Here is a 13,143-nt window from a genome sequence, read left to right on the forward strand (position 1 = left end):
AACATTGAGGTCTTCTTTGGAAGTCGTCCAGTCAGGCCGACGCTTGAGTTTACTATTTAAGTATGCTCTAGCAGCAGTAGCCTGCAGTTTATCAAGGGTTGTGGACATGGTGGCTGAAACGGAAAACATCCAAACGGGAACAGCATATTCAAGGAGGGGACGAACATAACATTTATACAAAAGATTCACAGCAGGAAAAGGAAGGAAGTTGGACATGTGGTTTAAAAGAAAAACCCGACCTCGAAATTTGCTGGTAATGTGTTGAATATGGGGGGACAGATTGAGTGAAGGAGTGAGGATGATGCCCAGATGGCGGTGGGAAGAGGGCTGGGTCAGTAACGTACCGGCCATGGTGACGGTCCTGGGATCAGGTGGGTTTGATTTAGGTCTGCAAAAGGGAACATGGACACATTTGTTAGCATTGAAAACTGCTTCAGCTTTATGGGACCAGTTCACACATCTATCAAGGTCTAGTTGCAGGGAGGCAGTGTGCGCGGCGGGTACGACAGTAGGCGGAGAAACGCAGACCATGTTGGAATCATCCGCAAACAGAGTCAGATCGCTGGATTGGGGAATGCTGGGAAGGGAGTTGATAGAAAGGTTGAATAATAGAGGGCCTAGGTGGGAGCCTTGTGGCACACCAGCGGTGAGCGACATATGGGTTGATAAGGAGGTTCCGACCCGCACAGACATCGATCGGCCTTCCAGGAAGTCCATCATCCACGCGAATGAGTCAGGTGCACACCAACCGGACAGACATGAGGCTAGGAGGCGATGGCTGGTACGATCAAATGCCTTCGAGAAATCGAGAAAGACGGCATCACACTGGGCCCGGTTATCAAATGCAGAGCTGACAGTTGATGTGATATGCACAAGTTGGTCAACCGTGCTTCGGTGGTGGCGAAACCCGAACTGTTTCGGCGACAGTAGTTTGTGTTTCGCTACAAACGCGTACACCTGGCGGCTGATTAACGCTTCGTAGCATTTTGCCACACCATTCAGCAGAGATATCGGCCGGTAGTTAGCAGGGTCATTGCGACTTCCCTTACCCTTGTAAATTGGGGTAACGATTGCAACTTTCCACTCAAGGGGTTGGGAACTTGGGATCGGTAAGTGGTGCAGCGGTTAAAGAGAGCAGTGAGGGATTGGGCGAGCACTTCTGCTGTCTCTCGTAGGATCCTGTTAGGAAGACTGCCAGCTGTAGACTTTCGCACACTTAGTTAGGGTCTTCTCTTCTCTTCTCTCGTCTTGATGCATGTCACCATGGTTACGAACGCTCAAAATAAAGTGACCATGGTGATCGATATCATGGCAGCTTTTTTTTAGTAGTTTCAAATTTTTTACTCTTTTGCCACAGATTTGATCCGCATTTGATCCACGTGATTCCATGGTTACGCAAAATGTCGGCGTTTTAGGGTCGGAAAGTGACAGCAGTAAATGCGTCTGCTGTGTGATCGACGTGAGGTCTTCATTACTACATTAGTCATTAGTGGGTAGTGCAATGGCCAATGCAGTGTTTCGACGTTCAAGCAGGAGCCACAGATGCAAACCCTTGTAGGTCTCAGTGACTTGTAGCTTGACGACTCTCCAGCTGCTTTCAACAAGAGTATAAGCTCCAAGCTTTTGCTCTTGGTGCCACTGGTTACAGTCTAGTAGTTGCATGACAGTTGCAGACAACGGTCAGGCTTTTCCCAGTTTGGGTACGTCGACTGCTGACGACCGACTAATCATAAAATTAATGATACATACCAGGGAGTCAGATGCACGATGGATTCTCTTGTCCCTGTACCAGAGGAGATCAAGATCATAGTTATCGGTGACTCGAACGTAGGAAAGTCTAGCCTGTTGACGCGTTTTTGCAACCAACAATATAACGAGCACCAGCAGACCACAGTTGGCAGCGAGCACTATGCGCGTGACCTGCGAACCGAGCAAGGTTTAGTGAAGGTTAGTTGATGCGCTATCGGTCGCATTTTCCTATTGAATCATTTGTGCTGCTTGGCAATGCCCATTGCTACTATTGGAGCTACTCAGTCTCTGGTAGAGGTTTGGATTGTGTAAATCAACAGAGACTACTGGTGTTGTGTAGCAGCTGATACTACAGTCCATTCATTAGAAAGTAACATCCCCGAGCATATTTTTCTTAGCTCATGCAAAAAAAATTTCGGATAGTGTTATCACACTGTATCCGCGGCGGCATTCCCAGCACCCCGGATACAAGACAACCCATTTCATTTTCTATACATAGGTCTGTTGGCCTTGCCCGAATAGCAGGGCCATAGCTAGCACCGGGATTTCAGGTACTCCAGCCAAAGGGATGCTTGACCGGAAATGAACATTACAGTGATGAGAAACTTGAAACATGATTTTGCGGCATGGCTCGGTACACTTGACCGAAATGAGGTCCGCCATGGCCGCAACAGCCAGACTGAGTGCTACCGGGCTCAGCGTAGTAAGCATTAAGGTGAGGTGAGATTCTTCTGTGTGCACTGTGTCTATGGATTCTTGTCCACTACCAGCTAAACCTGTGGGATACTGCTGGCCAGGAAAGATTCAGGGCTATCTCAAAAACCTTTTACCGCAGAAGCGATGCTGCACTGCTTGTGTTCGACTGGACCAATGCGAAGAGCTACGGAAGCTTGTGGAGCTACTGGAGCACTGAAGTGCAAAAAGTCTGGTAAGCCAGCCGGTCATTTTAGAAGATTACAGTTGTGTAATATGAGATTTGCTGTGCCTGTCTTAAGTTAGGTAGACTGGTCTGCATTCAGTGGTATACATTCAGCGGCAGAGTCCTAACTGATCAATCTTGTACAACCCCGGCAGTGTAACTTGTGTCTTGCTCCGATGATGATTATGTGCAGCGAAGATATTCCGTTAGTAGTTGTCGCGAACAAGTGCGATTTGGAGTCATCGATGGATATCGAAGAAGTTCGCGTAAGTTATGTGAATAGCTCAAGCTTTGCTGGGGAATTTGCTTGTTTTGACTTATATGACGATTGAACTTCGGACATTGCTGATTGGCGGGAGTGATTGCACACTGAATTATGACAACAAATGGTGGCTTGTCAGCGGTCGCGGGTGACTGCCGGATCCGAAACTACAGTCCATTCATCGGAAACTGGCCCGCTGGCTTTTGAAAGTCGGATTTGGGCCGAATTGAGGATCAAAAACCCACTTTAAATCTCAAAAATCTGGGTTTTGGATCTGCTTCTCCATACATTTTGCCATGGCATACCTGTCCTAATTTTGTAAAACCTGGCTGAATTTCTATTTCCCTGTTCTTGGACTTTTCTGGCCTCAAATGTGGCAAGGAGTAATTGCACGGGTCACACAATGCAGGATGTACTGTTGTTTTCACGATATCTACAACTATGTGAGAGAGAGACAGCAAAAAGTTAGGGTGCCAGTTTCCAATGAATGGACTGCAGGTCAATTTTATGGGACTCAATAAACTAACATAATTTCTAGAGTAATGCGCTTTGACTGAGGATTTGAGTGCGTAGCAATTCAAAAGAACAGTTGTCATTTGACCGGCCTAATGTAGTAGTCCATGCGGGTTTTTTGGCAATTCAGAACACTAGAAAGTGTTCCATGACGATAGGCTGACATCAGTGGATGTTTGAAGTAGTAACAGTTGCTTATGCCGAGAATGGCTAAAGCCAGGATCTGGTACACTGGCGGGTAATCGGCATACGAAGCAAAGTAATGATGTACCGTAGTACACTGCATCGTCATATCAACTTCACTGCATCATGCCATTCCTCACACTATATGTTGGACTCAGTAGAGCGTCCAGCCCCTATATGATGTCCAACCCCTATATAGAGTCCATTGGTCCAAAATCCACTGTACAGAGTCCAAACTTGGAATCAAATAATTATACGAAACGAATGCATACGTGGGCGGATGCGCGCACGTTTACATACGTGTAGTAGCGTAAGAGAGTAACATAGTGCAGTAGTCAGCATAATACTAGGACATGCTGAGAGTGCAATAGCAAGCTTCACCATTGCTCATGGCCATGCAAATGTTCAGCAGCACTCAGTTCCGCAATCTTCTGAAGATCAGCACACCTGCAACAAATAGATAGCACAAGGATACGCGTATTACCGTAATGATGCATGGAAGCACACAACTACCAAGTTCTCAACGAATGTAATGCTCAATGAAAATCCATCCACTCAAAGACCTGTGAACAGGTGACGGTGGGGACAATAATCTATTAGCAATACGAGGAATACTGTAAGACATGTATAATATTACGAGGAAGCAAATCTAACGTTTTAACGGATGACATTTCTTCGTTATAATAAGATCCGTTGAGGCCGTACTGATTCATATTATGCTATGTGTGGATATGGCAGAATACTGCAAGATCGTTAACATTATCTTCTCGTTAACCTATGAATTTTTGGACAATCGTTAAATTTGCGACTCGTTATAATAACATGTCTTACAGTAAGATCCTTTGTGCACACTCAAGATGCACAGACACACCACCATACATGTAGTGTACACAGTGTTTCACTTCACTGCAACTAAATTGAAATGAGATGATTTGAACAATCTGTACAGCGTTGCCGTCAGTCAGTCTTCCCCAAGATGGAAATGCAATGATTTGTTGTCACGAGGCAGTTTCACTGACACAATGTCATGTTTGTGACATCAAAACGGTTACTTCATGGAATACGAGTACATGTATTAGCTTGAGAAGCTTTTTCTTGTCATCGGCATACGAGAAATCCTCCTCCTCCTCCTACTACTACTACTACTAGTACACTGGCACTGCGTTTGTGGATCCCATTGTATTTGACATCATACTAGAGCCTAGTAGAGGAAGAGTGTCGTGAAGTTCACATAATTATCACAGGTGTAGTGGATGCACATCCCACTGTTTGTCATTGTATCCTTTTATGTAACATGTATGCATTCATCCGGCCGCGCTGTGCGACATGCCAGTTGTACCGTACGCACTTTAGCTGTACTTGCCTGCCTGGCTTTTCCTTTGACCTCTCTGTCGTTCTCTGGATTCCCACACACTTGTGATTTGTAGTAACGAAGCTAGTTACAAGATGTCTTTGGTGCGTTTGTAGAACCACTACATGGTGTCAGAATTGGTTTTCCTGTAGTCTTTGGCCTCGTGAGCGGTGATGGCTCGTTTCAACCCTCCAGCGCCTTTCGACTTCAGCTCACCGGACCAGTGGCCCGCGTGGAAACTCCGTTTCACCCGTTTTCGTGCCGCCACCAAACTGAGTTCCGACCCGGGAGAAACTCAGGTGGCCACTTTGTTGTATGCTCTCGGACCCAACGCCGACTCCTTGTTCGAGTACCAACTCGGACTATCCGAGGACGACAAGAAGAAATATGACGAGGTCGTCAGTGCTTTCGACACGTACTTCCGCCCCTCTACCAATGTTGTTCATGAACGGGCTAAATTTGAACAGCTTGTACAACAACCCGGCCAGACCGTAGAGGAGTTTGTCCGTGCTCTGTACAAAGCCGCAGAGTATTGTGAGTTTGCTGGCACGAAGGATGAGCGTATCAGAGACCGCTTCGTCGCCCACATGCTGGACAAGCGGGTGAGTCGGGAGCTGCAGATGAAAGACAAGAGCGAGCAAACTCTCGCCAAAGTTGTTGCGTTCGCACGGCACGCCGAAACTGTCCAGCAACAGGTTGCAGCCCAATCGCGCAGTGGCTTGGCCGCCGCCAGCTCGATTTCAGACGATGATGCCTCAGCCTCAGCTGTCCAGTCGCACCGTGGTGGTCGATCTATGCCGAAGAGCAGACCGCATGGTAGCTACAAATCTGCAGCAACGCCGCCTGCGACCGAATCGAAGTGCCCGAACTGTGGTGGAAGCCACCACTCGCAACGCGATCAGTGCCCAGCCAGAGGCCAGTGCTGCAAAGCCTGTGGCAAGCGCAACCACTTCGCGCGAGTTTGCCGATCGAAACCGTCCACCTCTGCCGTCACGAACGACTCTCCGGACTCTCTATTTGTTGGCCACACGACGTGCGCACAAAGTGTAAGTGATTCACCCTGGTTGGCAGATCTAGCTATCGGAAAGAGTGTAGTCCAGTTCAAGCTAGATACTGGAGCTGATGTCTCTACCATGTCCGTGCAATCATACAATACACTGCAGCCCAAGCCGTCCTTATCTGCTACTAGTGCTCAGCTGAGAGGAGCGAATGACCAGACTATGCAGGTCCTGGGTGTATTTGAGGCTCACTGCTCCTTTCAATCCCAGTCCACTACCATACCCATCTTTGTTCTAGATGGTGCCAGCACTAGCCTGCTCAGCCGATCTGCGTGCACAGCACTGGGTCTAGTCCAGCGTCTGGCTGAAGTGCAAGGTCCAGTCCCACTCGTACAGTGTATGGTTGGTCCTGCTGCGCAGATTCACTTGACTTCCGACGCCACACCGTATCACTGCCTCACAGCTCGCAGAGTTCCTCATCACCTGTATTCGAAAGTACGTGAAGAACTGCACCGCATGGAAGATGGCGACATCATTGCGCGTGTCGACGAACCCACAGACTGGTGTTCGCCTATGGTGCCCGTCCTCAAACCTAACGGCAAGGTACGCATCTGTGTCGACCTGAAGCGTCTTAATGCGTCTGTCAAGCGGGAGACATTTCAGCTGCCAACGTTAGAAGATGCCCTGTCTTCACTGGCCGGAGCGACTGTGTTCACGACATTGGACACTGCTAACGGATTCTGGCAAGTCCCACTCAGTCCCGACTCTGCCCGTTTGACCACCTTCATCACGCCGTTCGGCAGGTTCTACTTCAAGCGACTGCCATTCGGCATCACATCAGCACCTGAGATTTTCCAGAAGCGTCTCACCAACCTTCTGGACCAGCTCCCCGGCGTGTTCGTCTACATGGACGATATCATTGTCTCTGGCCGTACGCGAGAAGAACACGACCGTAACCTAGCTGCCGTACTAGACATCCTGCAGAAAGCCAACGTCACGCTGAACATGACGAAATGTCACAAGCGTCAGGCCGAAGTGAAGTTCCTTGGTCACATCTTCTCCGCCAAAGGTCTCCACCCTGACCCAGCGAGAGTGTCCAGCGTCGCTAATCTGAAGCCGCCCAAGAACGTCACGGAACTGAAGCGCATTCTCGGCATGTTCGCGTTCATGTCACGCTTCATTCCCAATCTCTCGGAAGTCAGCGCTCCACTGCGTCTTCTACTGGGGCATGACACCGCATGGGAGTGGTCTGCTACACAACAACAGGCCCTGGACAAGCTCAAACAGCTTGCCACCAATGCGCCCTGCCTCACGTTCTTCGACCCAACCAAGCCCACGGTCATCAGCGCTGATGCCAGCAGTTACGGCTTGGGAGCTGTCCTATTGCAGGAGCATGACGACGGAATGCGCCCCATTGCATTTGCCTCACGCAGCCTCACCACTACTGAGCAACAGTACGCGCAGATCGAGAAGGAGTGCTTGGCTGTTGTCTGGGCTTGTGAGCGATTCCACGGCTACATTTACGGCAACTCGTCCCTCACTGTCCAGACGGATCACAAACCACTCATCCCGCTGATCAATACGCGTGATTTGAACCGTGTCCCGATGCGATGTCAACGCCTCCTGATGCGCCTGCTCACGTACAATCCAGCCGCCGTGTATGTCCCTGGCAAAGAGCTAGTTGTTGCCGATGCTCTGTCTCGCGCTCCGCTCGCCTGTGACGACACGCCTAGTCTCCAAGACGAGATCAGCATCAACCTCGCATCTTACATCGGCGAGATCGTGTCGGATGGTAAAGCCCGTGACATTGCTGACGCCACCACACAAGATGAGACGCTCAAGCAAGTCCTCCACTTCGTCCAACACGGATGGCCGTGCAACCCACGTGATGTCGACGACACTGTGCGCCCATACTTCCATGAACGCCAGTTACTGTCCTGTGAGCAAGGTGTGCTGTACCATGGCTTCCGCATTGTCATGCCACCCTCTCTGCAGCCTGAGATGCTCGAGAAGCTCCACGAGGGACATCAAGGTGCAACGAAGTGCAAGTCTCGCGCCCGCCATTCCATTTGGTGGCCAGGCTTGTCAAGGCAAATCGACACGATGGTCGCTACGTGTGAAGTGTGCACCAAACACCGCGTCCAGTCGACCGAACCACTGCAACCCGTCCAACGCCCAACACTGCCGTGGCACACGGTTGGTGCAGATCTGATGGAATTCAACGGCACGACTTACCTCGTCATTGTTGACTATCTCTCGCGTTACCTCGATGTCGTACCGCTGACTGCCACAACCTCGATTGCTGTCATCAAGCATCTGCACCGCATCTGTGCCGAGCATGGTTTCCCGTCCACCTTGGTTACAGATAACGGTCCTCAGTTTGCCAGCGAAGCGTTTACTGAGTTCTGCACAGCAAACGACATCACCCATCGCACTTCCAGTCCACGGTATCCTCAGTCGAATGGCGAAGCGGAACGTGCAGTTCGCACCGCCAAGAATCTCCTGCGGAAGGCCGAAAGCCTGCAAGATGCACTCTTGGCTTACCGCACGACACCGCTGAGCAACGGCTATGCCCCATGTCAGCTGTTGTATGGCCGCCAGCTCCGTACCGGTCTACCTGCAACGACTGAACAGCTGGAACCGAAATGGCCTGATCTCCCTAGTATTCTGGAATCGGAAACTCAGTCCCAGGAACAGCAGAAGTTGCACTACGACCAACGGCATGCAGCTAAGCCTCTCGCGACTCTACAGCTTCATGACCGTGTATTCATCACCGATCTCGAACGGGAGGGCAAGATAGTAGAGCAAGTGTCCAATCGTTCTTACCTCGTTGAGTCTGGTCACTCTACTGTTCGCCGCAATCGTCGTCACTTGATCCGACTGCCACTGCTAGAAGCAGAGAAGCCGACAGTCGAGGTTGAGTACGGTGGCACAGCAGCTGATCCAGTCCGTCGCTCTGCTAGAGCTCCTCAGCCTGTCAACCGCCTCATTGAATCATGCTAATTCAGCAACGTGCCGAGACGTATCTGCCGTCGTCTCTGCACATCACTCTTTCACTGCAACTTGCTCTACAAACAATACCTACATTATCGAATAGTCTTTGGACTCCTCATCTTCTCTATTATAGCCTGTTTAATCTCAGAGGGGAGATGTAGTGGATGCACATCCCACTGTTTGTCATTGTATCCTTTTATGTAACATGTATGCATTCATCCGGCCGCGCTGTGCGACATGCCAGTTGTACCGTACGCACTTTAGCTGTACTTGCCTGCCTGGCTTTTCCTTTGACCTCTCTGTCGTTCTCTGGATTCCCACACACTTGTGATTTGTAGTAACGAAGCTAGTTACAAGATGTCTTTGGTGCGTTTGTAGAACCACTACAACAGGGATAAAAATACATTTCTCATGAAATAAAATAATAATTGATGATAGCTAGACGATCGTATGCGTATACAATTGATGCAAAGTCCTTGCAGTCCTTGAGGACTATTACGAAGTGGTTGATTACTTTTAGGGCATTCATTCAAGCAACATCAAACAAACGCGATACGATCCTTGAAAATGGAAAAAAATTCAAGCATAACGACAGAACAGCAAACCAATCGAAACGAGTAAAAGCTTCCTTACCTCAGTCATCGTCCTGCCATGTAGTTGGACAGCCTTTTGACACGGTGGTACAGGCAGCTCTTGTCCAGTCAAACAGGGTATCCTTGTGGCGTCGAACGAAAGAGAGTGTCAGTGTATCTGACTCGTCAGATTGGAACTGTGCTGAACTTTTCTCGTTCTCCGCTTTCTGCTTTCATCCCTCGCTCTGATGAAACCGTTCAAACGCCTTACTGGCAGCAATGGCCAGCCAAACAGGGGATCCTTGTGGCGTCGAACGAAAGAGAGTGTCAGTGTACCTGACTCGTCAGATTTGAACTGTGCTGAACTTTTCTCGTTCTGCAATTTCTGCTTTCATCCCGCGCACTGATGAAACGTCTTCAGAGAACCACAAGACACGTGTCCAGATTTGATTTTGAACGTCTCCTTATCCTCCTTGGTTACCTCGAGACAGATTACTGTCAGCAACTGCACAGCAGAACTGGCAGCCATGGCTGAAGTGAAGAAAGGAATGCGCTGCCACGAGGCAAGCAAAACTGAAAAGGTGTTTGTTCTCTTCAATTTCGGACACAACACACAGGACGGCGTGACTGGATAAACTGGACTCCTGGACCGTGAATAGGGGACTTGTAGAAAAAGTGTACTCCTTATAGGGGATTGCGCGGCAGGATGAAGCTGATCAAAACTGAGTGGACTCCTGGACTCTGTATAGTGGATTTTGGACCAATGGACTCTATATAGGGTGCTGGACATCATATAGTGCATGGACTCTATACTGAGTCCTACATATATACTTCACTGCATCATGTCGTTCCTCTCACTAGATATAGATATATATATTCCTAGCTTAGAAGTAGCGACTTCGGCGGTATTAGTAATATTCCTGTCTGACAGTGACATAATATAATTATTATAAAACCTCGACAATGTTCTGCCCGTTATGTTTACTGAAGTACTAGTAAGTCGTCTGGGCTCTTCTTATGACTCGTTACACTGTATCATGCAGGAAGAATGTGACCGACGTAATGTGTGCCTGATCCGAACAAGCTGTGTCTCCGGCAATGGCGTCGAGGATGTGTTCAGGCACATTTCAAGCGAGGTTCTGGTGCGGAGGGTTCAGGCTGCCAACGAGGCTGTGTCACTTGACACCATTGCCGGCAGTTCTCTCTATTTGCAGCGGCAGGCACCTCATGAGCCAGCATCACGTGGATATTGTTGTGGGTACTGAATTTTGCACCTATCCGTGCCAGCTGATAACCACGATATGGTTATGTATGATAACCTGTGTTCTATGGTTTAATTACTCTTGACGTTAAAAACTTCTATACTTATTCTGACCGTTCTGAATTAAAACTTATCACACCCATCATACATATGGATGAGTCTCAACGCGTTGAGCCACACCACAGTATGTTATCTTGAATCTTGATTTTCACCCTACTCCATCTATATTCTATAAACCTACCTTTGAAGTACTACTGCACACATTGACTTGAGGACTGGGAGCACTAAAAAACCTTACAAGACACATTTGTACAAGTATATTCTTGTTGTTGGTTGACAGCATGTCACAAGGTGGAGGACCACTGTGTTCGGAAACAGCAACCTTACTACTTGTACAACCATCCACGGTTGGTAGAGCCCCTTGCGACTATCTGAACCGGATGGGTGCTAGCCCCGATTCTGACCCTCTGTATTCTAGGGAGTTGCCTTAGTCTTCTTGTTGTTGTACCGTCAGCCGTGTATTCTTTGTTCGCTCCTGGATGTCTTCTTGATACTCAGAGCTGACCCATACGGTTCAGGTGGGGGGAGTCGCAAGACCAGGGCTCTACCAACCGTGGATGGTTGTTGTAAGATCACTGTTTCCGAACACAGTGGTCCTCCACCTTGTTTCAGGCTGTCAACCAACAACATGATTGTTTCAACGAAACAAGGTTTATCTAATATAAAGTATATTCTTATATCTCATCTTCTTCAACAGCCGAAAGGTACCGTTCAACAGTTTATTGATATTCATCTTCTTCTTCTTTTATTTTTTAATTCTTATCCCTTTACACCTGCTTTATAATCTTGTCTGTATGGACATCCAACTACAGGAATGAATATCCAAGGTCAACCGACTGGTATGATATAGTGCAAGGTCTTCAAAAATTGCTTTCCCCGTAGTACTAGTATGCTTGTGAATATCTAGCAATAGAAATTGCTACAAGCTGCTCAGCCTACTGTTGGGATAGTTAGCATTTTACCGTTCACCCTAACTTCGACTGTCGGCCTGTTCCGGTTTTTTCTTCTTCTGGTTAATACAAGACATGATTAGCATTTCCATTTCTGACACAACAATCGGCTTGTGACATCACCTAGTTGGAATCTTAACGTCTCGTTCTCCCGGTAAACTGAGCTTTCCATCGTCAAAACAAAACCAAACCGACAGCATTTTGGGTGCTGGGTACGAGTACCGTTGGATTTAGCGTAAACGGTAAAATGCTAACCATGTCCAGTGTAGCCGGTTCGAAATGCTTCCGCAACATGTACTGTAAGACTGGATATTTAATTATAGGTTAGTGCATGGCAGGGAGGGCCTTGTGGCTTGTTAGTGACCGACAGGTTAGCCCAAGGGCTAACCTGAAGGGTGCAAACAAGCCAGTAGGCCCGACCTACCATGCACTAACTATTTTAGAAGAGGTTATTATCCCCCTTGCATAGAAGCTGACCAAGCTATGTCAGGATAGCGTTTGGCAATTGAGTTTCAATGGAAGACCTACCATGTAGAACGCATTATACGTTTGCACCCTTATAAAAAAGAGAAGAAACACATGAGAACGAGTTATGCAGCAACTATCCACGACTGTAACAAGATGATAAACGGTCAGAAAGTGCGATAATAGGGCACAAAACTGACAGTCTACTAGTACTACTCATGTAACAGATTCACTGTTACTACTAACACTAGGAATAGGATACACTTATCACCTGCTATTATCACGCTGCTGCTGTTAGGTGTTATGTCCATCATTGCTTGTTCATGTATATAAGAATGCATTATGGCAAGGATCATTGCTTATTCCAAGAATGACTACTGAAGTTAGTTGGACTGTTACACTGGTAGCAAGAGGATGGTTTTTCTTTTCGTCATGTTCGGGCTATGCGCAGTGGCCGCATTAGTCGCCTACGGTATATTCGAGATTCAGAAGCGTCTGAATCACCTTATCGCACTCGGTCAGTGCGATGGATCAGATCAAACGCCAAGACGTGCTCAAGCTCCCAGCGGAGAGAGGCCACGCATGCGCCATGTTAAGTCTCCGCCTGTGTTTCGTGGAGATACAAGAGAGTTCAAGGAGTGGGCCTTCGCCATCGAACTCGCCATGAAGTCCCTGCAGCTGGACAACGCGGAGGAGCGCTTGAGCTACGCGGCGAGTTTTCTGGAGGGCAACGCTCGTCTTTGGTTTATCGCCTCTCAGGAGGCAAACACGCTGTTTTCCGACTGGCCAGACCTGAAGAGCAAGCTGGGAGAAGTGTACGGCCCGGTTTATGACAGGGAACAGGCGCGCATCGACTTATTCGCTCT

At 48.3% G+C, this 13,143-nt stretch overlaps 1 protein-coding gene across 1 annotated transcript; it reads left to right on the forward strand.

Annotated features, from left to right (window-relative positions):
* Window positions 1-1,497: 1,497 nt before the first annotated feature.
* On the forward strand, window positions 1,498-11,795 carry LOC135806165 (ras-related protein Rab-1B-like). The gene is made up of 4 exons (XM_065320319.1): window positions 1,498-1,947; window positions 2,520-2,677; window positions 2,862-2,934; window positions 10,585-11,795. The coding sequence occupies exons 1-4, from the start codon at window positions 1,768-1,770 to the stop codon at window positions 10,804-10,806; spliced, it is 633 nt and encodes a 210-aa protein (XP_065176391.1). The 5' UTR covers window positions 1,498-1,767; the 3' UTR covers window positions 10,807-11,795.
* Window positions 11,796-13,143: the final 1,348 nt, after the last annotated feature.

Source organism: Sycon ciliatum, chromosome 1 (assembly GCF_964019385.1).
Source record: "Sycon ciliatum chromosome 1, ocSycCili1.1, whole genome shotgun sequence".
In the NCBI taxonomy this organism is placed as follows: domain Eukaryota; kingdom Metazoa; phylum Porifera; class Calcarea; order Leucosolenida; family Sycettidae; genus Sycon; species Sycon ciliatum.

Excerpts from the sequence above, each read along its gene's own strand:
- LOC135806165 (XM_065320319.1), top strand. The coding sequence starts at position 1,768 with ATGGATTCTCTTGTCCCTGTACCAGAGGAGATCAAGATCATAGTTATC. Across the intron at positions 1,948-2,519 it reads CCGAGCAAGGTTTAGTGAAG|CTAAACCTGTGGGATACTGC; the intron begins GTTAGTTGATGC and ends GTCCACTACCAG. Across the intron at positions 2,678-2,861 it reads ACTGAAGTGCAAAAAGTCTG|CGAAGATATTCCGTTAGTAG; the intron begins GTAAGCCAGCCG and ends GATTATGTGCAG.